General features: G+C 38.6%; 1 protein-coding gene across 1 annotated transcript in view; it reads right to left on the bottom strand.

Annotated features, from left to right (window-relative positions):
* Window positions 1-22214, bottom strand: part of CD109 (CD109 molecule) — a 178860-nt gene that overhangs the window by 42937 nt on the left and 113709 nt on the right. The window contains exons 15-21 of the mRNA XM_043962437.1: window positions 16785-16937; window positions 15581-15655; window positions 14924-14984; window positions 11877-12042; window positions 7973-8090; window positions 5954-6067; window positions 3164-3382 (exon numbers count right to left, since the gene is read on the bottom strand). Of these exons, the coding sequence (XP_043818372.1) occupies window positions 3164-3382; window positions 5954-6067; window positions 7973-8090; window positions 11877-12042; window positions 14924-14984; window positions 15581-15655; window positions 16785-16937 (906 nt within the window). The remainder of the gene's footprint in view (window positions 1-3163; window positions 3383-5953; window positions 6068-7972; window positions 8091-11876; window positions 12043-14923; window positions 14985-15580; window positions 15656-16784; window positions 16938-22214) is intronic.

Raw genomic sequence — 22214 nt, 5'->3', positions numbered from 1 at the left:
AAGAGAATTCCAACAGCCTGGCATTCCTATCTTTCCTCAAATTTCCTGTGAAGTCCTCTGCCGCCACCACCACCAAGTCAGGAAGCCAAAAACACAAGAGCTCTCCGCCAGGCTCCCTCTCCTCCTTCCTGTCTCCTCCCAGAAAATAGGAGGCTCCTCAAGTTGATTGGCTGGTAGCCTTGATAGACAGCACCAATGAGCAGACGTCATTTCCTGACGCCAAGGAAGAGCCACAATGCCTCTGAGGCATTTCCTCATGGTGGAGCTCTCCACAGCAAGTCTCCAGTAGGTGGCATCATTCCAATCATTACAATATCCACCAATCAGCTTAAAGGTCAAACACTAAAAATAGTTACTCTGGATCAATCAGAACTTAAGGAAAGCCATCATCAAATAGCTTCCAATTGTAGCTTCCAATGGCTGCGATGAACAGAAATTATAGTGGATTTAAGCAGTTAATACTTTTGCACTATGGTGGCTCTACTAGTTGAATTACATAATTTTGAATAAGACTGAGGTTTCTACTATTCAATGAGGATCATACATACACAACTTGAATTGTATAGTGTAAATGGTGTTTCTGGGAGGAGTTTGTCTAAAAATAGTACTGTATAAATAATTTTGAATCCTGATTTGAGTATAAGAACCCCCAGATCCGTAGGCTCAGAGTCTTTGGGTCCTAGACCCGAGACCAGCTTTGTTGTGAGATAGGCCTTCTCTCAACAAACCTATTTTCTATGGCTTGGATACCTTGTTGTTTCTTTTCTTCATTGGACTTGAAATTTTTGCAACATTCCTGCCAACAAAGCATTTCATTCTACTTTTTTTTTTTAAGGCAATTGGGGTTAAGTGACTTGCCCAAGGTCACACAGCTAGTAAGTGTTACGTGTCTGAGGCCAGATTTGAACTCAGGTCCTCCTGAATCCAGGGCTGGTGCTCTATCCACTGCACCACCTAGCAGCCCCTCATTCTACTTTTATTCATTCACATAATAAACACTTACTGAATATCAATTGTGCATGTGGGGACTATGCTAAACACTGGTGATATGAAAACGAAGCCATCCCTGCCCAAAAGAGACACAGACATAGTTAAGTAAATGCAAGACAAGTAGAAGACAGAGAGAGTGCATTTATCTTCCCAGCAGTGATTCCCAAGACCTGAACCACCATTTGAAATTTAGTGAAGATGTAAACGAAATCTATTCCAGGCATGGGAGATGGCTTGTCCAAATGCCCAGAGGTGGGAGATAGATATTTAGTCTAGTGAATAGTTAGTCGATCAGTTTGACTAGGACAGAGTGCATGAAGAAGGAAAATGTAAAACAAGACTAGAAATATGGGTTGAAGCCAGACATGGAGAATGTGAAATGCCTAGCTAAGGAGTTTGTATTTTTTCTAATGGGAGCCACGGAAGATTTTTTGAGTAACAGAGTGACACAGTCATACCTATACTTTTAGGAAGCTGTGTGAAGGATGGATTGGAAGAAGAAAAAAGCTCTAAGCAAGAATATCAGTCAGGAGGTTATTTCAATTACTTGAGTGAGAGGTGATGAGGGTATGAATTAGGGTAATAGCCAGGTAAAGAAGACAAATTTAAGAGATGTTATAAAGCTATAATCAACAACACTTGGCAACTGATTAAATATGGGGAGTGAGGGAAGTCAAGAATCTAGTGTGACCCTCAAGCTATGAAGCTAGATTATTGGAAGAGAAAATCAGCAAATTAATCAGTAAGTATCTGTTAAATGCTTATGATATGCCAGATTCTGTTTTAATTTCTGGGGCTATCCTAAAAAATAAAAAAGGTAGGAAAGTATGGAGGAGGGGTAGGTTTTTGTGAAGGAAAGATAGAGTTTCATTTTGGACACATTGAATTTTTTATACTAAAGGGGCTGCCAAGTGGAGAGTCAGGTAACTAAGTGGGACTTTGATTATTGAGAGAGACTGAGAAAAATATGTACATTTCAGTTGTCTGCATAGAGATGGTTATTGAACCCATATTAACAGATGAGATCAGCAAGCAAAAGGAAATGAGGAAGGAAAGGAAAGAGGAAACTGAGAAGTAGAGAGAAGGTAGGAGACATGAAGACAAAACTTTGGGAATACCCTTGCTTAAGGGGTGGGGAAAAGATGGGGAACCAGCAAAAGAAGAAAGAATAGTACAGTCAAATGGTTTGTAAAAGGGATAACTAGGGAAGACAGTATCGTAGAAGTCAAGAAAGGGGAAATTATATAGGAGGAGGGGCTGAGAAATAGTGTCAAAAGTGATAAAGAGGTCAAGAAGGCTGAGGACTAAGAAAATACCATTGGGTTTAGTATTTGAGAAATTATAACAACTCACATTTTTGGATGACTTTGATATTCATAAAGCGTTTTCCCTAGAACAACCCTCGAGTTAGGTGATTCTAGATTATTATCCTTACTTTACAGAGGAGGAGGAATCTGGCACTAGGAGTTTAAGGGACTTGTCCATACTCATGTAGCTAGTAAATGCCACAGCCTATACTCTACCCAGGTCTGCTGATTTTTAGTTCAGTGCTATTTCCACTGGGCCATGTTATTTACTCACTGGTAATCCTTGAAAATGTTTCAGTAAAATATTGGTATAAAAAATCATATTATCAAGGGTTGAGAAGTGAGTGGTGATGCTGAAATAGGGTCAGGGAGAGTAGATGATGCTAGAATTTTGGCAATGAAAGGGAGGAAAGATATATAAACAATAGCTTGAGGGGATGGTGAAATCAAGTGTTTAGATGTATTCATACATGTCCTCAATGTAAAGATTTACTGGGAATAAGCCTTTGACATTTCTTCTTCCTACATTGTCTAATTTGAGATTAAGTAATCAAATTAATTCTTCTGTCACTTTAAGCATACTTTAATAGGAGACAATTTTAACAGCCCAAATGCAATTGACTATAACAGGCAATTGTTTAAGATCCTATTGCCCAATTAACTTTAAATGGGAAAGTGCCCAACATTCCAAAAAAGTTATATTCCGGACAGCAGTAAGTCATTGACTATAAGATGCATTAGAAGGGAATTATTAATTCAAGTTCGTTCCTAAGAACTCAATAGACATAAAAATAGATATTCTATTAACTTCATTTCCTTTTTAATAAAGTATGAGTTATCACTGAATTAATCATTCAAGTACTTACCTTTACTAAAATATTCTGGGTGATGGCATCAGAAGCACTAGGTGAAATTGCTGTCACAGTGATTGGGATCTCTCCTAGATGCTTTGGTTTGATTGGGAAAAGCACAGTTCGTCCATCCTCACTTGGCACTAGTATAGACTGTTGATGTCCTGTGGCATTTACTTCATTGGAAACCATAAGAATATCAAACTTGTCACTTGTTTCAATGGTTACAGTAACCTGCAAAATAAAATAACACAAATTTGGTTTTTTACATTAAATCTTTTAGGTTTCTCCTACTTATATTCATGAACTTTGAATCAATTCTAAGTGTAGCTTCACAGCATCCCATTGTAACACAGCTCCCAAATGCAGTTAATGAAATAAAAATTTGGTTCCATTCCTTTTCCTCAATAAACTTTAATGAGCCAATGTGCCTGCTCCTCTTCCACCTATTACTTTACCCTTGATTTCTAAATCCGAATTTTCCATAAGCTTTTATCCTTTCTCATGCAAGCGATACCAGCGATGATGAAAATGATAACCAATGAAGTGATGAAGAAACGATAAAGCTAGAGGCGTTGTGGTAAAACATCCTATTGTTTGATCTATTTTCTCTCTCTTCTGCCAGAGCAATATGACATATTCTTCCTGTCATTGGATGGCTAGAATTTTTTTAAGTCCTACTTTCAGATATAAATGCTATCATCAATCTATATTAAGTATACCCTTGTAAACATCTGCTCTACCACAAAAAAAAAAGTGCCTTCATTCTCAATATCTTCCTCAAATGTTCCTATCCATTTTCATTCATTAAAATCTGAGCACCCTCCTGAAGACATCATGTCCCTTTCAATCCTCTCCAAGATTAGTCATTCCTTTTTGTAATCCCGCTCAATCACAAGTACAAGAGACTGACTGGCATTCATCTTGCTCCCATTATAACTGCCAGACAGACCCTTGCTCTTCCATCATAATTCAACAACTTCTACTTTGACATTCATGTCATATAGCAGCCTCTCCAAATCCTGGTAAATACAGAAGAAACTCCATGAAAACTCTCCCATATTCCTCAACAACTTCAGCACCAAGTATTGATGAGAAGTTAGGCTTCTTGGAGAAGGTGAATTTTTAACAATTCAGTTCAAAAACTATAAGTGTTCATTCATTATGTAAAGGGCATTGTGAAAAGGTGAACATCTGACTTCAAAGAGCTTAGAGTTTAACAGTGAAGGAGGATATGACACACAAATAAAAATGACAAAAGGTATACTGTGATGAAGGCAAAGATATTTAGACAAAGTACTCTAAGAAAAGCTAAGGAAAAACAGAACATTTTGAATTTGGGAGGATAATTAAAGAGGCCACATGCTCATCTGAGCCATCAAGAAACAGGAATAGATGAGGGGACTGTGTTCTGGGTATGAGTCTTGAGCCAAATCTTGAAAAAAGTCATGGAAATAGAATTGGGGGAAGTAGATAGCAATCTATTGCAGGCAGGAGGAACAATTTTGGAAGAGGATATTGGAAGAAAGAGGAAAAGTTATGTCTCAAAGATAGTGTCACAATTAAATTTTAACAAAAGGGTAAACTAAGGAATATCTCCAATCAATATTATATTTATTAGCAAGGTTAAGCTACCTGTCAATAAATGGGTGGATGGATTACCTCCATTAATGCTAAAGACCCTGAACAAAAGACAGTTCCCCTCATAGAGGTTTTGGGGAGAACAACAAAGAATAGATCAGAATAAATACCATCATGGAATTAGGGGCAACATAATTGGTTACAAGGATGAGGAACAGGAAATAACATGATTGGTTGGAAATCTGGTAATGATGGCTAGCAATGAGCCCTCCTTCTTCCCTCATGAAACTAAGAAGTGCAAATTGTTTGAGTCTAGGTGCAAGATAGCAGCTTAGACTTTTGAACAGCAAACCAGGCATCCTTGAAGGGTAGCTTGGTGGAGTAAGATATCAGACCCAAACTCCCTTGTTTTCTCACACATTCTCCAAGGTCAGTTACATTCCTTGATGCAGGAGATCTGGATTTTTAAACTTAACCCATTACAGACCAGCTAAACTCTGAACCCAGCTCAGAGACAAAGAACCATGACTTAAGCAGTTAGTTACAGAATAAAAACAGTTTCAGTACAAAACCAATTAATTGTAAATAGGATCAATGAGAAAATGATACAGGGTCAATCTTAATTTTCTCAGTAGTAAGGAGATTAATCAAGTTAGAGTAAAGAAGTCATGCTAGGAAGGAATGAAAATGGGGAAAAGGTTTCATGTAGGTTATCAGTATTCTTAAATATTATGAAAAAGAAGCAAATATTTCAAACATTCAGTTCAGCAATCACCCAAAGGTTTTTTTAAAATAGACCCAGCCAGATCCTAGAAACTAGGAACTTAATAATTATGATGATTATTATAATAATAGCTAATATTTATATCATGTTTACTATGTGTTAGTTATTGTGGTAAGCACCTTACAATTATTACTTCATTTGATCCTCACAACAACCCTGCAAAGTAGATGCTATTATTATTCCCATTTTCCAGATGATGAAACTGAGGCAAGTGGAGGTTAAGTGACTTGCCCAGGGTCACACAGCTATTAAGTGTCTGAGGCCTAATTTGAACTCAGATCTTCCTGACTCCAGGCCAGGTGTTCTATCCACTATACTATTTAGCTGCCTAAAATGGATTGCTGTACACATACACACACATGCATAGACACATGCATGTGCACATATATTATCTCACGAGAGATAAACGCTTAGGCTCCTAAAAAGTTTGAATACATTACCTCACTGGTGTCTTTCAAATAATTGAATATGGTTACTTCCAAAACAAACTGTTCCCCTCTGATGATCGAGTAAGGAAGATTCAAAAAAATGAAAAATGGTTGAAAGGCTTTAAGCTGTAAAGAAAAAATAGATGTAATTTTTAATGTAATGAAAAGCAATCCTCCCAATGACTCTATATGCCCTCAAGTAAATCACTTCATCCCTCCAAGCTCCAATTTCCTAATCTATAAAATGAGGAAGTTGGATAATATTAATATTAAGGTCCTTTTTACCACTAAAGTCCAATACCTTTTCATTTTTCATGAATTAAACAAAAAAAATGGTGATTTCATTTGTCATAAGACACTGGTTTTTATATTAGAGAATCACCGGTTACTAGAATTAACCAAAGGAAAATCCAAACAATGTGTGTTGTTTTTGTTGTTGTTGTTGTTTGGTGGTGCCGTTATAAAGAAATGCTCCTATTAAAATAACGTTCAGTAGAGGGTTTAAGGAATCACTTAAGGTCCATGATGATACTACCATCTTACATCTCTATTGAGTTATTAACTTTCCAAAGTGTTTTCACATCTTTTACCTCATTTAATCTGCATAACCACCCTATGAACTGACCTACAAATAGAGAAACCTGATTGAACTTTTAAATGAAAAACCTAGTTGGTTACTGCCATTACACTGTTTTCCTAGAGAAAGTTTACAAAGCTTTACACAAGCCTTCTCCATGCAAGGGATTTCTTTTCTTTTTCTTTTTTTTTTTTTTTTTTTTGCTGGGCAGTGAGGGTTAAGTGACTTGCCCAGAGTCACACAGTTAGTAAGTGTCAAGTGTCTGAGGTCAAATTTGAACTCAGGTCCTCCAGAATCCAGGGCTGGTACTCTATCCACTGCACCACCTAGCTGCCCCCAATGCAAGAGATTTCTACATGCAAACACACTGTTTTGAGAGTGTCCTGGGGTAATAATCAGCATTTATTACAAAGCTCCAAGTATGTTCTAGGCACTGAAGATAAAAATATGAAGACTAAGGAGCTCTAAGGATTCTCTAGGAGCTTACATTTGGCAACACTCAAGAAGATTCTCTTCTGTTTATTATAATACCCTCATGTCAAGTTGTTTTATTAATTTAAACAAAGGATTGGCAGGGGCTATTGGGCTGAGGACTGAGGGATGATGTTCTTTCTGTTCTATTTCTTGCTAGAGTTGTTTGGACAGTGACGATCCAGTGCAGATGGGCCCTAGAAGCAGTGTATTTAAATGCAATATTTACTTGAATTCAAAATTGCAAAGACCAAGCAGCTATTCTTAGTATCCTAAGAGTAACACTAGGAAGGCGTAGGAGCTATGAGTCATAGTTTTATTAACTCAAAAAAGGATGGTCATCAGAAAAGTTATTTGAAACTTCTATACCTACACAATTCACTTTACCTAACACCCTGACATTATACCACAGATGTATGTGTGAAAGGAATGTTCCAAAAATGTTTTTTCTAAGGCCCCCTGTAAATTGAATCAGTTCAGTTAGAAGCTCAAATCACCATTTCCCTCAGTAATTTTGATTTTAAAACTCAATTATACAAAAACATTTCCTGAGCTCTGGTCTAGAGAAATCTTGTCATTTGTCATTTAAGAGGACAGTTTTCTGGGTTGCTATGCAGCAGTACTCAAGATTCTTAATATGAATGTTTTCATTTGACCCTTATATACATAAGACATCCAAAAATCTTAGTGCAGCTTTAAACTATTAAAGCTTGTAATTTAAGCTGTTAAAGCTTAAAATGGAACTAAGACTTTTGGGACATTCTATATATGGCAATAACACACTTAGCAGTCAAACACAATAAACATAATGAAATACAAGAGGGATAGAGCATGGGATGTGTGTAAGTAAGCAAATAACTACTATCAGAAAGTCTAAGCATCCATGAGCTACATAAACCAAAACTGGCATCAGAAATATAGGAGGTGATAGTTTCTTTAGCTTCATGACCCCATGACTTAAGCAGTGCCCTTTAATATGTTACCTCCACTGGAGCACTTGTCATTCCAAGTCCTAAGTCCTCAGAGATGACAAAGGCAGTAGCTACCCAGGAAGTGATGGAATCCGGCACAGTAACTTTAAATTCTCTGTTGGTCTGAGAACTAAAGTTAAGAAGAACATAAAATTTCAAAACCCAAGTTAAGAAGAATATTAAATTTCAAAACCAAGAATCAGCTTAGACATCTTACAATGTTCAAAATAAGTCAAAAGCACTTAATTTGGGCAGCTAGGTGGCACAGTGGATAAAGAACCAGCCCTGGATTCAGGAGGACCTGAGTTCAAATCCAGCCTCAGACACTTGACACTTAACTAGCTCTGTGACCCTGGGCAAGTCACTTAACCCTCACTGCCCAGCAAAAAAAAAAAAGCACTTAATTTAATTGAATAGGCAGTTAGTAAGTTCTGCTACATAGAGCATGCACTGTGCTGGTACTGGCACTACAAAGATGAAAAACTATACAATCACTTTCCCTCAAGGGCTTAAATTATTTTGCCTGAAGAATGTTTTTCTACAATCCTCTTGGTTTGCAAGTTTAACTTCAAAATGATCCTTAAAAGCTACAAAAAACTACTTAGCAGCCGTAAATCATAAACTTCCTGACTCCAGGCCTGGCACTCTGCCACCTAGCTGCTCCTAATACCAATCTACACCTGTTGAAATTCTACTTCTCCTCAAATTGTAACTCAAATGCTACCTACTTCATAAAGGCTTCCCTAAAATCCCCTCCATCTAAAGTGAGTACTTCCTGCTCTGAACTCTCATAACACATCATGTATTTCTTAGCCTCTTTATATATCCTACTTAGAATATTTATTTATATGAAAATTATCTCCACTAATATACCATATGTCTCTATGTAACCCAGCATTATTACTCAACTGAAACTGTCCTTTCCAACACCATCAATGATCTTTTTTTTTAAGTTGAGGCAATTGGGGCTAAGTGACTTGCCCAGGGTCACACAGCTAGTAAGTGTTAAGTGTCTGAGGCCAGATTTGAACTCAAGTCCTCCTGACTCCAGGGCCGGTGCTCTATCCACTCCACCACCTAGCTGACCCCATCAATGATCTCTTAATTGCCAAATCTGATGGCTTTTTCTTAATCCTCCTCCCTCTTGACCTCTCATCTTCTGACACTGTCAAACACTCTATTCTCTCTGAGTTTTCATAACATTGTGGTCTCTTGGTTCTACTCTTGTCAACTGGCTAATCCTTAGCCTCTTTTGCTGATGAATCATTCAAACCATGCCCCATAAATGTAGATGAGCCCTCCAAGACATTATCCTGGCCTTTCTCTCTGTATATTCTCAATGATTTCATTAGTACCCATAGAGCTCTATGTATACGACTCTCAGATCTTTACAGCCATTGTCTCTCTTCTATCCATATAATCAATAGCCTCTGAAAAATTTTGAAATGTCCTGTAGTCATCTCAAATTCCAAACCCTACTCCTCTTCTGAACTTCCATCTATTAAGGGTATCATCCTCTTTCCAGTCATGGAAGTTTACAATATCAAGAGTACCCCACCTAACTAATCAATTGACAAGTCTTGCAATTGGCCCCCTTCTCTCTGGTTCCACCCTGGTTCAGGCTCTTCTATTTGCTCTTCTACCCTCAATTTTCCCCTCTCTCCAATCCATTCTCCACACAGCTGCTAAAATGATTTTCTTAAGGGGCAGGGCTGACCATGTGCCATACTCAATATAAACAATATACTTAAATAATATACAATATAAACAATATACTTAATAATGCTTCTAGGAGCAAATATATACTCTTCTCCACTGTTTGGCATTTAAAGACTTTGAAAATCTCTGTCAAGTCTACCCTTCTAACCTTATACATTACTCCCCTATGTTCTAGCCAGACTAGACTTTCTGCCATCACACATGACACTCTATTTCCCATTGCCATGCTTTTACAACGGCTGGCTGTCCCCCATTCCTAGAAATTGTTTTGTCCTCGTTTTCACATCTTAGAAGTCCTAGTTTCCTTTCAAGCTCAGCTCAAACACTAGTTTGTACATGAAACCTTCCATATTTCCCCCAGCTGCTGGTGCTTTACTCCCTCAAGGTAGTGGCATAGTGGATAATAAGCTGGACCTCTAGTATGGAAGTCCTAAGTTTTAATTTAGTTTCAGATATTTTCTAGCTATGTGGTGCTAGTTGAGTCACTTAATTTTGTTCTCCCTCTGTTTTTCATCTGTAAAATGGAAATCATAATAGCACCTACTTCCCAAGGTTATCATAAGGATAAAATCAGATAATACTTATGAAGCACTTAACAAACCTTAAAGCATTACATAAGTATTATTGTTTTTATTTTCCACCCACGTATATGTTTATGCACATATACACACACATATTGTCTCCCCAATAGAAGGTAAGGTCCTTGAGGACCGAAACTGTTTCATTTTGTCTTTGTATCCCCAGTATTTAGCACAGTGCCTCAAATAAGTACATACTTATTGATCAACTGAGTAACTAAAAGCAAAGAATGCATCATTTATTTTTGTTTGTTTGGTTGGTTTGGTTGCTGCAGGGCAATGAGGGTTAAGTGACTTGCCCAGGGTTACACAGCTAGTTAAGTGTCAAGTGTCTGAGGCTGGATTTGAACTCAGGTCCTCCTGAATCCAAGGCCAGTGCTTTATCCACTGCGCCACCTAGCTGCCCCCATTTATTTTTATATAACCCTCAGCACCTAAACAAAAATGGGCACACAATAAATGTTTACTTTTATTCAATTAATATATTCATAACCAATAATATCCTCATGCACCTTATCCAAGAAGTAAATATTTAAAAGCTTCTTTCTCTCTCAACCTGTACAGCAGTTTTCTCTTTGTCTGTATGGACTTCTACTAATCTGTCAATAGAAATATAACCCAGGATTTGGCAAAACTCCGGTCCAAGGGCCAGTCTTGCCTGTTTTTTGTATTTCCTGTAAGCTAAGAATGGTTTTTATGTTTTAAAATGTAAAAACCATTCTTAGCTTTCCTAGTACAAAAGCCACAGGCCATAATTTGCCAACCCCTGATGGAGACTATTTTCTTTAGGGTCTTTTTCCCTCCCCACTCCCTGGCCCCCAACCAGCTGAACATGAGTTACTGGATGATCTCCAAGTCAGAAAGATCAAGATGTTGTCAGAGCTGAATGTTTTCAGCACATATGATAGTTTCTTCCATCTCCTTAGCTCCTCCCTTGAACAAAATCATAGTAGAGAAAGAAGCACAAATATGGCAAGAAAACACATTTGGTTTCCTTTTAACTAACTAGTAGTCGTCTTACCCACACACACACCTTTAATCAATCAGTGTATAGAACTCATAGCAGCAATGGTCCATTAGCAAATTTAAGACTTAAGGTAAATCAAAACTTTGTTGCTGTTCAGTCATTTCATGTTTCAGCCATTTCTCATGACCCCATTTGGGAAAGATACTGGAGTGATTTGTCATTTCCTTCTCCAGCTCATTTTTCAGATGAGGAACTGAGGCAAACAAAGTTAAATGACTTTCCCAGGGTCACATGGCTAGTAAGTGTCTGAGGCTAGATTTGAACTCCAGAAGATGAGTCTTCCTAACTCCAAGCCTAGAACTCTACTGTGTGCCACCTACCTGTCCAAATCAAAACTAGCTCTTCAAAGAAATTTTAGGGCCCATTTTCTGACTTGATCTTGCCTAGAACACTCCCACATGCATTGGACCTTGGTAAGTATGATTTCATGTTGCTAACAGTGACACCCCATCAAAAATAAGACACTCTATCTAATTTTTGCTATGATTCACACTTTCACATTAAAATAAGCACAAAAATAAGATCAATTTGAATAAAATTCTAAAAAAAAAAAAGAAAAGAATAAGAAAGTCAGAACTTTGTGAGATTTTACCCCATATTGGTGTCTATCCAAAGCCAAGTCTCTGGAAAATGTTTTCTGATAGATGGACCAATGCCCCCTGGATATGCATCGCCGAAACCTTGATCCATGTCGTTTCTGTCATTTTTGAACATAACTACGTCCTCTGCAACATCCATATCAAAAAACTCTCCTTTAACTAAAAACAAATATTTTCAATCGTTAGGGGAAAAAAATCACTGAAGGAAATGTGTGATTATTTTGCTATTATCATTAGAATCACAGGCTGCTAGAATTGTAAAGGACCTTAGAAATCATCTACTCCAATACCATCATTCCAGAGAGAAGAAAACGGAAGCTCAGGGAGGGGAAATGACTGTCCAGTCATAGTGGCAGGGTCAGGAATAGCTAGAACCCAGATTCTTTGGCTTCCAGTCCATTGTTTTTCCCATTATTGTACCCTAACTGGACTTTAAATGCAGGAAAAACACATGTACAGCAAGATTACAGTAGCGCGTATTATATAGTTACACAGTGATAAGGAGTTTAATTTTCATCTTTACACAAAAGCATGATATATAGAAGTTCAGAATAGCCAAATTTTAAAAATAAATGGAAAAAATAAGAACAGATAAAGATAGTCAATTTGAAAAAGTGCAACTGTATTTATCAGTTTTAATATGTGAAACTAGTATAATGACATTTTCTAGTCCTATCTCCATGGAATTATGCCCTAATACAAGGATTTTCAACTTTTTGTGTAATGAGGCCCTCTAGCAGTCTGGAGAAGCCTATGAACCCCTTCTCAGAATGTGTTTTAAATATATAAAATACAAAGGAAACCAATTATGATGAAATATGGCCATCAATTTAAAAAAAAAAAACAAGTTCACAAATCCCTGGTTAAAAACTACTACCCTAACATAATACATGGGACTGCATGTTCTTAGTTAACAGAGATAACTTATGGATTTTAAAATATATCTATAAACAAAGAATAAAAATGCAAAACAGCTTTCAGCTGCTTGGTAAAAGCTTATTTATTATCTGATGGTTTTCTTGGTCTCCAGCAAGGATCCACAAAAATTTTAGTAGGGAAAATATTAAAATTCTTGATTGGACTGATTAGAAAGCACAAGAACCACAAGTCCAGACCCTCCTTCCCTATAGTTCTTAATTTTAAAAAAAAAGTACTTCGAAGACTACCTCTTTTCACACCTGGAACTGGATAGCAGCAGGTCAGAGTGCCAAGGCGAAGAGCCAGGACCAATGAAGTAAGGCAGGAACTGGGAAGTCAAAGCAAGCAAGAGGTGAGAATCAAGTGGCCCAGCAGGAGTCAGGACATCTATCAATAGTGAAGGTTGGAGCCAGCAGCAGGTTAAAGGCCAAGCAGATAGAAGGAAAAACAGGGGTGACAGAAACACTTAAGGCAGAGCAAAGCTGATGTGCAAAAATCCAGGCAAATCTGGGAACCAAGAGATTTGCAGAAGCTGAAAAGGCAGGGCAGGTAACCAAAGCAGACTCAAAGTAACAAAAAGGACCTTGGGAACTGAGGCAATCCTTTTCCTTATCCCAAGGACTTATGTAAGCCTTCTGTGAAAGAAATTATTAGCAGAGCTATCCAAGGGCCAGCCAGGATGAAGTTTAGACCCACAGTGAAGCCAATGCAACTAAGTGAGAAGGGGACACAGCTGCCATTTAAAATGCTATCAATGTCTTTGTCCTTCTATCAAGGTGCCTTTCATAATTTCTTTCTTGGTCTACTCCATGGCGATGGCCCCCTCTGGACTTGGACAGCTGGTAGACCTTCATGACACCCACTTTGCCCATTGGATTTTCTTGCTCCTTCTACTGTGGTGCCCTTAATAATTTTTTTCCTGTCCTATTACATGCTGATGGTCACTTCTGGGGCTAGGCTGTTGATAAACCTGGCATTGGCCTTGCCCACTGGGCTTCCTTGCTCCATAAACTCTTGTTTGACTTGGCAGAATATTCAACTTACCTTTTCGGGTCATAACTTGATCTCTACTTAAGAAATATTTCTCCCTATTAACTGTCCCTAATCGGCATAGAAAGTAAAGTCCAGACATTTCATTCAGATGATATCGGGAACCCAACCACCAGAAAAGGATCTTTGGTCTGAAAGATACAGCTATAGACCTCCTTTTATTAATAATCTACCACCAGCCTTATTCATAAAATGACTAAATTACCCAGAAACTAAAAAAGATACCAGTGTCATATCTTCTTAAGTCAAGGAGAATGGCTTTTAGAATTAGTCCTTCCTAGTCTTATAATTTTGTACATTTTTTTAGTTTTAATCAATACATTTTATAACCTCTGCTAAAAAATAAATCTTGTTTTGTTCTAACCTAAACAAATTCCATTAGGCTCATTTTGTTTGTTCAAAATCAAGAAATATATAATCCATGCCTATAGCTAGCTTTTCTGGCATCATAAACAACATTATAAGGAGCATGTTAACCTTAAACTATTCATATTTGCTATAAGTATTAATAACTCATTTATAGAGAGAGAGCTTTGGTGTTTATAAAGTTCTTTTCTGACAAAACCCCAAGAGGAAGGTAGTTTAACTATTATTATCCCCACTTTTCAGATGAGGACACTGAAAAAGGTTAAGGGATCTGCCTCCAGTCATTCTACCTTAGCTAATAGTTAACATTCAAATCCAGGTCAGGACTTCTTATTCCAAATCCAAAGCTATATAGTCTCAAACTACATATGATGCCTCTGAGGCATAAACCTGAAACTAGGGGGTGGTTTGTGGTCCATCTCCACAACTGTGTGGCTGTATATAGTTCTGAGGATCAGAGCATTATAGTTTTTGAGGTATATGGGAACTTAGAAACCATCAAGTATAACCCTCCTCAATATACACATGAGGAAACTGAGACAAAGAAAGGTTAAGTAAATTGCCCATGTTCTAAGGGAGATTTTAACCCAAATCTTCTTGACTCTAAGCCCGGCTCTCTATCCGCAAATTCTACCACGCTGCCTCACGCGATATCTAAAACAGTGACAGCTGAGAGGTTTTAGAGAATTTGCTTTATCCAACTTACAATCATCATACATATAATCATGCACGAGATTTGCATCCGTTGATACCCACAGGCCACATTCCTAGAAAGAAAAAACAATAAAATATGATTTTCCTTTCATATACGAGTAGATGGTTTCTTTTAACTGTTATTTCTCTCACAGAGAAACGTAAGCCCATGTGCCATTTCATAATACTTCTTCTCCACAAGTAAAAGCTTAACTCAAGACAGGGAAAAACAATTAAGTGATGCTGAAGGACCTCATTTTATTTTTCATGAAATTTTATTAGTTCCTCTAGTGAGTATTTTTTAAATTAATGATTAAAATCCCAGGGAAGGGGCAGCTAGATGGCACAGTGGATATAGCACCGGCCCTGGATTCAGGAGTACCTGAGTTCAAATCCGGCCTCAGACACTTAACACTTACTAGCTGTGTGACCTTGGGCAAATCACTTAACCCCAATTGCCTCACCAAAAAAAAAAAAAAAATTAAAATCCCAGGGAAGCTTCTTTCCATTTTGTACTATTTTAGCAATATTCTGCACTTTACAGAGATAGAAATTTTAATGAAAGATCTGGACTTCATAATGACTGGCATTTTGATTCCAAAAACGTTAGTGATAGTAAAGAATGTTCACTTAAAACATATATGTGTGTAATGTATACATTCAAACATACCTGAAAGACTGCATGAGAATTTGTGAACATGCCTAAATAATAGCCTGTGTTGTATAATTCCAGATCATGGATCACCTGAGGAGAAGAAATCAGCGGATTAATGTATTGATGTCAGTCAGGAGGGAAGCAACATTCCTGAGAGTTCCGCAACTGGCCCCTAGCTTTTTTAGTACTTTTAGCAATAATGTCTATAAAAGTATAACTTCATATTATTAAATCTGTAGAAAACAATAAAAAAATCCAGATGACAGAATCAAAAGTCAAAAAAGAATTCTCAAAAGAACCTGTCAAGCTAAAACTAAGAAAGTAAAATTTAAGAGAGGGAAATCTAAAGTTTCACATCAAGTTTTTCACATTAAAGTTTCATATTAAGATTCCTAAAATGGATAATCCAAAGTTTCACATTGAGGTTTAAAAAACAAATTTTACAAGTAGAAAATGGGGGAGAACTGGGTCAACAGCAATTCAAGTTTTAAAAAAAGGCCTGGGTTTTAGATGACCATCAGCTAAAATTGAGCTAAAAATGTGAGATGACTACCAAAAAAAAAAAAACTAATTCCATCTTGGACCAAATTAAAAGAATCAAACAGTCATGATCAAGGGAAGGAATTTTCCATTTGTACTCTATGCTGGTTCAGCCACATCTGAAGTACTGTGTCCAACTCTTGATGCCACATTTAAAAAGAAACACCAACAAACAGAGTAAGAAGATAAGTAGAATGATAAAATGTCTGGGAACCATGTTGTATGAGGAATAATTGGAGAAAATACAAATGCTTAGCCTGGAAAAATTCAGGGGGGAGGAGCAGGGTATGATAGCTGTTGTTTGGAAAAGGAATTAAGCGTATTTTGTATAGAAGGAAAAACTAACAAAAATAGGTGGAAGTTACAGGGGGAAAGTTTTTAACTCAATATTAAGAGGAACTTTCTAACAAATAGAGCATTCCATAACAGAAATGACCTGAGTTCAAATCCGGCCTCAGACACTTAACACTTACTAGCTGTGTGACCCTGTGCAAGTCACTTAACCCCAACTGCCTCACTAAAAAGAAAAGAAAAGAAAAGAAAAGAAAAGAAAAGAAAAGAAAAGAAAAGAAAAGAAAAGAAAAAAGTGTAACACAGTGTTGAACCACTTGTTTCTTGATTTGACATCATTTCAATCTTTCCATGACTGTGTTTTGTGATGAAACAGAATTCAACTTACACTTTCTTCTGTGATCTCATTTGAACCATTCATCAGCTTTACACTTTTGTCAACAGCTACAAGGCCTATTAGGGATCCAGGTTGAGTCACAGAAACTTTAAGAGCAACATTCTCAGATGGTTCAGCACTAACTTTATTCCAAGATAATGTAATCTGTGAAAGGAAGAAAATGTGATTATTTTAGTGCATGATTATTCTCTAAGAGGTCACAAGATCACAATTAAAGCTGGAAAGGACTTTGGAAGACATCTAGTTCAACCCTACTCCTTTTACAAATTAGGAAACTGAGGCCCAGAGAGATTATATTCATCTGAAGTAGCAAGCCATCCTGAAGGAGAGAGAGGAGGTAGCATGTGCCAGAAAATTCAAATCACCACTGCCACCTTGACCACCATTTCCCCTCAGACCCTGTTGGAGATAGTGCAAGACCTTAAGCCTATATGCTTTGGAAACACTAAAAACTTATATAAACCTTAAACTTTGAAAGCACTAGACCTGCTTCCACCTCATTCTCTACAGCCATCACTGAGAGGAGAAATCTCTGTGATCAGGGGACCCATCTTCCTCATCACCACTAGCAACAACTGCTGACCTACTGCCCTCAAGAGGCAGATGGGCACAGGAGCCCTGGGAGTGGTAGGACCCCCCCCAGCCCAGACCACCTGTTTTACTTCCAACTTATCTCTTACAATCATCACTCAGGGAGACAACTCCAACCAGCTGCCACTCACAGGGAAAACAAGGGTAGCTGAAGTAGTGAGGCATCCTGAAGGAAAGATCAGGAGCAGCATAGGCTAAGCAAGTCAGTCACCACCACCACCACCACCACCACCACCACCTAAAGCACCATCTCCTCTCAGAACCTGATGGAAACAGCCAAGGACTCCAAGAGCCTTGGGAATAGCGTTGGTCCCAGCCCATTGTCTAAAGCCATCATCCTAGGAAGCCACTCCTGAGGAAATACAGGAAACTGCCCCTTCAGGTGCTACAGTCACAGCTACTGATGACTCAGAAAGGCCTTGCCACCAAAGTCCTTGGCACTGGCAAGTAGTTCAACATTAGAAAATGGTATTATTTATCAGCGGAAATGACAATATAGAAGAAAGCATTAATATCCACCTTGCTGCTGCACCCTAAGGACCATGGGACCTTTCTATCTGACTTGTAGCCAAAAGCTTCCATGTGTTGTCTCCCTCATTAGAATATGAGCCCCTTGGGCAGCTAGGTGGCACAGTGGATAAAGTACCAGCCTTGGATTCAGGAGGACCTGAGTTCAAATTCAGTCTCAGACACTTGACACTTACTAGCTGTCTGACCCTGGGCAAGTCACTTAACCCTCATTGCCCGGCAAAAAAAAAAAAAAAAAGAATATAAGCCCCTTGAGAGCAGGGGCATATTACTCTTCTGTTTGTATCTGCAACACTTAAAGTGCCTGGTATATGGAAACTGCTTACTAAATGCTTGTTGACTGACTGATAAGAAGAGACAAACATGAGACATTTAGAGAAACTTATAAAAACTAATGCAGAGAAAAGAAAGTAAAACCAAGAGAACAATATACACAATAATTGCAATAAAATAAATGAAAACAGTACGAAAAGGCAGCTGAATTTGGATGATAAAGGCAATGACCAATATTGGTCCTGGAAAAAAAATGACAAAGCATACTTCCCTTCTCTCTCCTCTCAGTAGAGAGGAGCCAAATGTTGCCCTGTTTGTCAAACGTAATCAGTTTTATTTTTTTTCCTCCTACAAGTGCATATACATACACATATACTTGCAGATGGAAGGCATATTGAAAAATAACTGTGGTACCAAAAAAAAAAAGAATCAATAAAACTTTTTTTCAATTTGCTAATGTAGCAATTTCCCACCAGCAGCAACTCAGTTCACCTGACTCAAACTGTACAGATGATGTTAACATATGGTTTTCTAAATGATAGTGCCCCCCATCTTTCTATTTGCATTTGACACCACTGGCATATAGATTTGATCAGCGCCCTCTGCTGGGGTGCTTACAGTATAACAATTAACTCAACCGCAGCCGCAACCAGGGACCTGTTTGGAGAATTGTACAATATTGGAGCATCCTGTACAAGACAGAGCTGACACGTTCTGTGCCAGTGATGGGGGCGGGGGGGGGGGGATTCAGGCCAGAAGAAAAGGTAAGGGGAGGGAAGTGGCAATTCCCACAAGGAACCCAAGTTGGGAGAAAAGCAAGCACTGCATGCAGAATGCCAAGATTCAAAAGCTGAGTCATGCGGAAAGAATAGTTGTGGTGCCAGAGAATTAACTGTTTGTATGAGTCTCTCCTGTTCTGATTCCCCAGAGCTCTGGTCTTTTTACTCTAATGGTTTGCTTTCCCAGATCCCAACCCATGGGGAACTTACAGCTTAGTCATAGACCAGGTTTGCCACATTCCTTTGTGATTCAGTCTCCCTTAGGGGATCATAGAAATGTAAAACCAGGCCCTTGGTGATCAGTCTCTCCTGAACTCCTATGGAACTTCTTGTCTATACCAGGCTTTGAGTCACTTCCCCTAAAGTATTACCTTGTATTGTTACTTATCCTTTTATGTATATGCCCTGGCTCCCTGCCTAGACTAAACCATAAATTCCTCTGTGACAGCATAAAACTTTCATAAAATCTTCATAAAACCAGAATCATGGTTTTAGTGATTAATTAGAAGTGATTCTGCTAACCACTAGCTTATCAGAATCTCTGCCGATTAAAAGGAAGCTTAAGGGGGCAGCTAGATGGCGCAGTGGTTAAAGCACCGGCCCTGAATTCAGGAGTACCTGAGTTCAAATCCAGCCTCAGACACTTGACACTTACTAGCTGTGTGACCTTGGGCAAGTCACTTAACCCCCATTGCCTACAAAACCAAAAAAAAACAAACAAAAAAGGAAGCTTAATGGCTAGTGACTCTCACCCAACCACAAAAGTAATCTCCACTCTAACATACTCAAACAAATGGTCTTCCGTTCTTTGCTTGAAGACTTTGGGGGCAGGGGAGAGGAGGGAGAAGCTCTTAAAGCAGCCCATTCCATTTCTAGACAGTTCTAATTGTTAGGAAATTTCTCCCAACATCAAGCCTTTGAAATTTCTGCCCATCATCCCTGATTCTGTACTATGATGGGGCCACCAGAACAAATCTCACCTTATCCCTACTCCACAAAAGAACACTTCAAATATTTTAAGATAGCTATCATATTCTCCCTGAGTCTTCCCTTCTCCAGGCTAAGCATTCCTTCAATTGAGGCTTAAATGTCATGGACTCAAGGCCCTTCACCATTCTGGCTGCCCTGCTCAACACACTCTCTAATTTATCCATATTCTTCTTAAACTATGGTGCCCAGAACAAAAGGCAACACTCCAGATGAGATCAAACAGGCCATAGCTCACAGGAATTACCACCTCCCTAAATCCTAGGAGCATAGCCCAAGATCATGTTGGTTTTGTTTTTCTTTTTTTTGGTTCCCACATCACACTACTGACCTATATGGAGCTTGCGGTCCACTAAGACCCACACATCTCTTTCAGAGAAACTACTACTTGTCCATGAGGCCATCATCTTATGTACAGCAACAGTCAATAAACATGTTATTGAGAATAATGAGAACTCTGAATTTGTCCAAGGTCTGAGCCTGGATAAAGATGGTAGCAATGAAAATGAAAAGAAAATACACTATCTCTTTAGTTTTATTATAACTATTTACTACAGCATTCCTTCATTCTTTTGTGGTTGATAAAAATCTGCATCTATGAAATCACTACAAAACCACTCATTCCTAATCTTTAGCAAAAGAGTATGAATTCCTGGCAAGTAAATTCTGCATGGGCACAAAAGAGAATCAGGAACTACCCACCATGCTCTAATCAATAACAATTTGATTTACTATAGTAAATTCCCAGGCCTGTCACATATTACACTGACATTCAGGAACCATCCTCACTGGAAGAAGGTCAGTTAGCTAAATATTTTCCATCTCTTATAATCATGTTTTTAGGAGATTATTAAAAAGAGAATATAGGGGAAGCTAGGTGGCGCAGTGGATAGAGCACTGGCCTTGGAGTCGGGAGTACCTAAGTTCAAATCCAGCCTCAGACACTTAACACTTAATAGCTGTGTGACCCTGGGCAAGTCGCTTAACCCCAATTGCCTCACTAAAAAAAAAAAAAAAATTGGGGGCGGCTAGGTGGCGCAGTGGATAGAGCACGGGCCCTGGAGTCAGGAGTACCTGAGTTCAAATCCGGCCTCAGACACTTAACACTTACTAGCTGTGTGACCCTGGGCAAGTCACTTAACCCCAATTGCCTCACTAAAAAAAAAATTAAAAAAAAAAAAAAGAGAATATAAGGTACAGAGGTTAAGGATGGGATCATAGCATGATAAAAGAAATGACGAATGCAGAGTCAGTTCTTGGTTTGAATCCTATCTTAGATACTTATTATCTGCATAGGCATACATAAAGCATTTACCTTCCCAGAGACTCAATTTCCTCATCCAAAATATAGGATTAGGGGGCAGCTAGGTGGTGCAGTGGATAAAGCACTGGCCCTGGATTCAGGAGTCCTGAGTTCAAATCCAGCCTCAGACACTTGACACTAGCTGTGTGATCCTGGGCAGGTCACTTAACCCCTATTGCTCCACAAAATACAGGATTAACAATAAACTACCTGCCTCAAAGGATTCTTGTGAGGAATACACTCTGAAAACTTCAAACTTTCTATAGAATTATCTGTATTTGACAGTCATAATGGTTTCAAAATCCAGGATAAAACAGGCAAGGTAGAAATGGACCTCTTCGACACAGCCATGGCCTGGCACTTGAAAAGTCCAGTATATGGATGGTGAGTTACATTCCTCCTTCCCTCTCAATGTCCTTCAAACTTCTGCCCAGTGTCGTCGAGTTCATTTTTTTCTCCTCAGCAACTCTCTGGGGGGAGGGGGGGAGGGGGGAGGAGGGAGAGGGGGGAGGGGGGAGAGGGGGGAGGGGAAGGCTGACTAGAGCAAGGAGGGACGAGAAAGAAGGAGGGGGATGGACTAGGAGAGAGGCTGACTAGAGGGGAGCCTGGACAAGGACACAGGAGAGTCCGGTTCAGAAAAGGAGAGACCGGGCTGACAAGGTTACAGCCCTTAATACAAACCAGGGAAAGTGTAACATGCCCTGAGGCCGGAGGTGGCTAGGGCCCTTATTGTATTCAAGAAGTTCAGCAGGTGGGAGAGGCAGTGGAAAGAGACCACAGGAAAGCAGTCAGGTTGTACTTTATTTCCCTGTATTTCCTAATTTGAAATAGTATCTCATAAATAAACTCTGCTTTGATTATTTACTTAAGAGGCTTCTTAATCTTTAGTTTATCAGTTTGGGAGCAGTGTGGTGGAACTTTATAAAAGGCCCATATTAAATTAACGAAGTCAGATAGCCA

This window comes from Dromiciops gliroides, chromosome 4, assembly GCF_019393635.1.
Source record: "Dromiciops gliroides isolate mDroGli1 chromosome 4, mDroGli1.pri, whole genome shotgun sequence".
Taxonomy (NCBI): Eukaryota; Metazoa; Chordata; class Mammalia; order Microbiotheria; family Microbiotheriidae; genus Dromiciops; species Dromiciops gliroides.
This window is presented reverse-complemented; position numbering and strand designations above follow the sequence as displayed.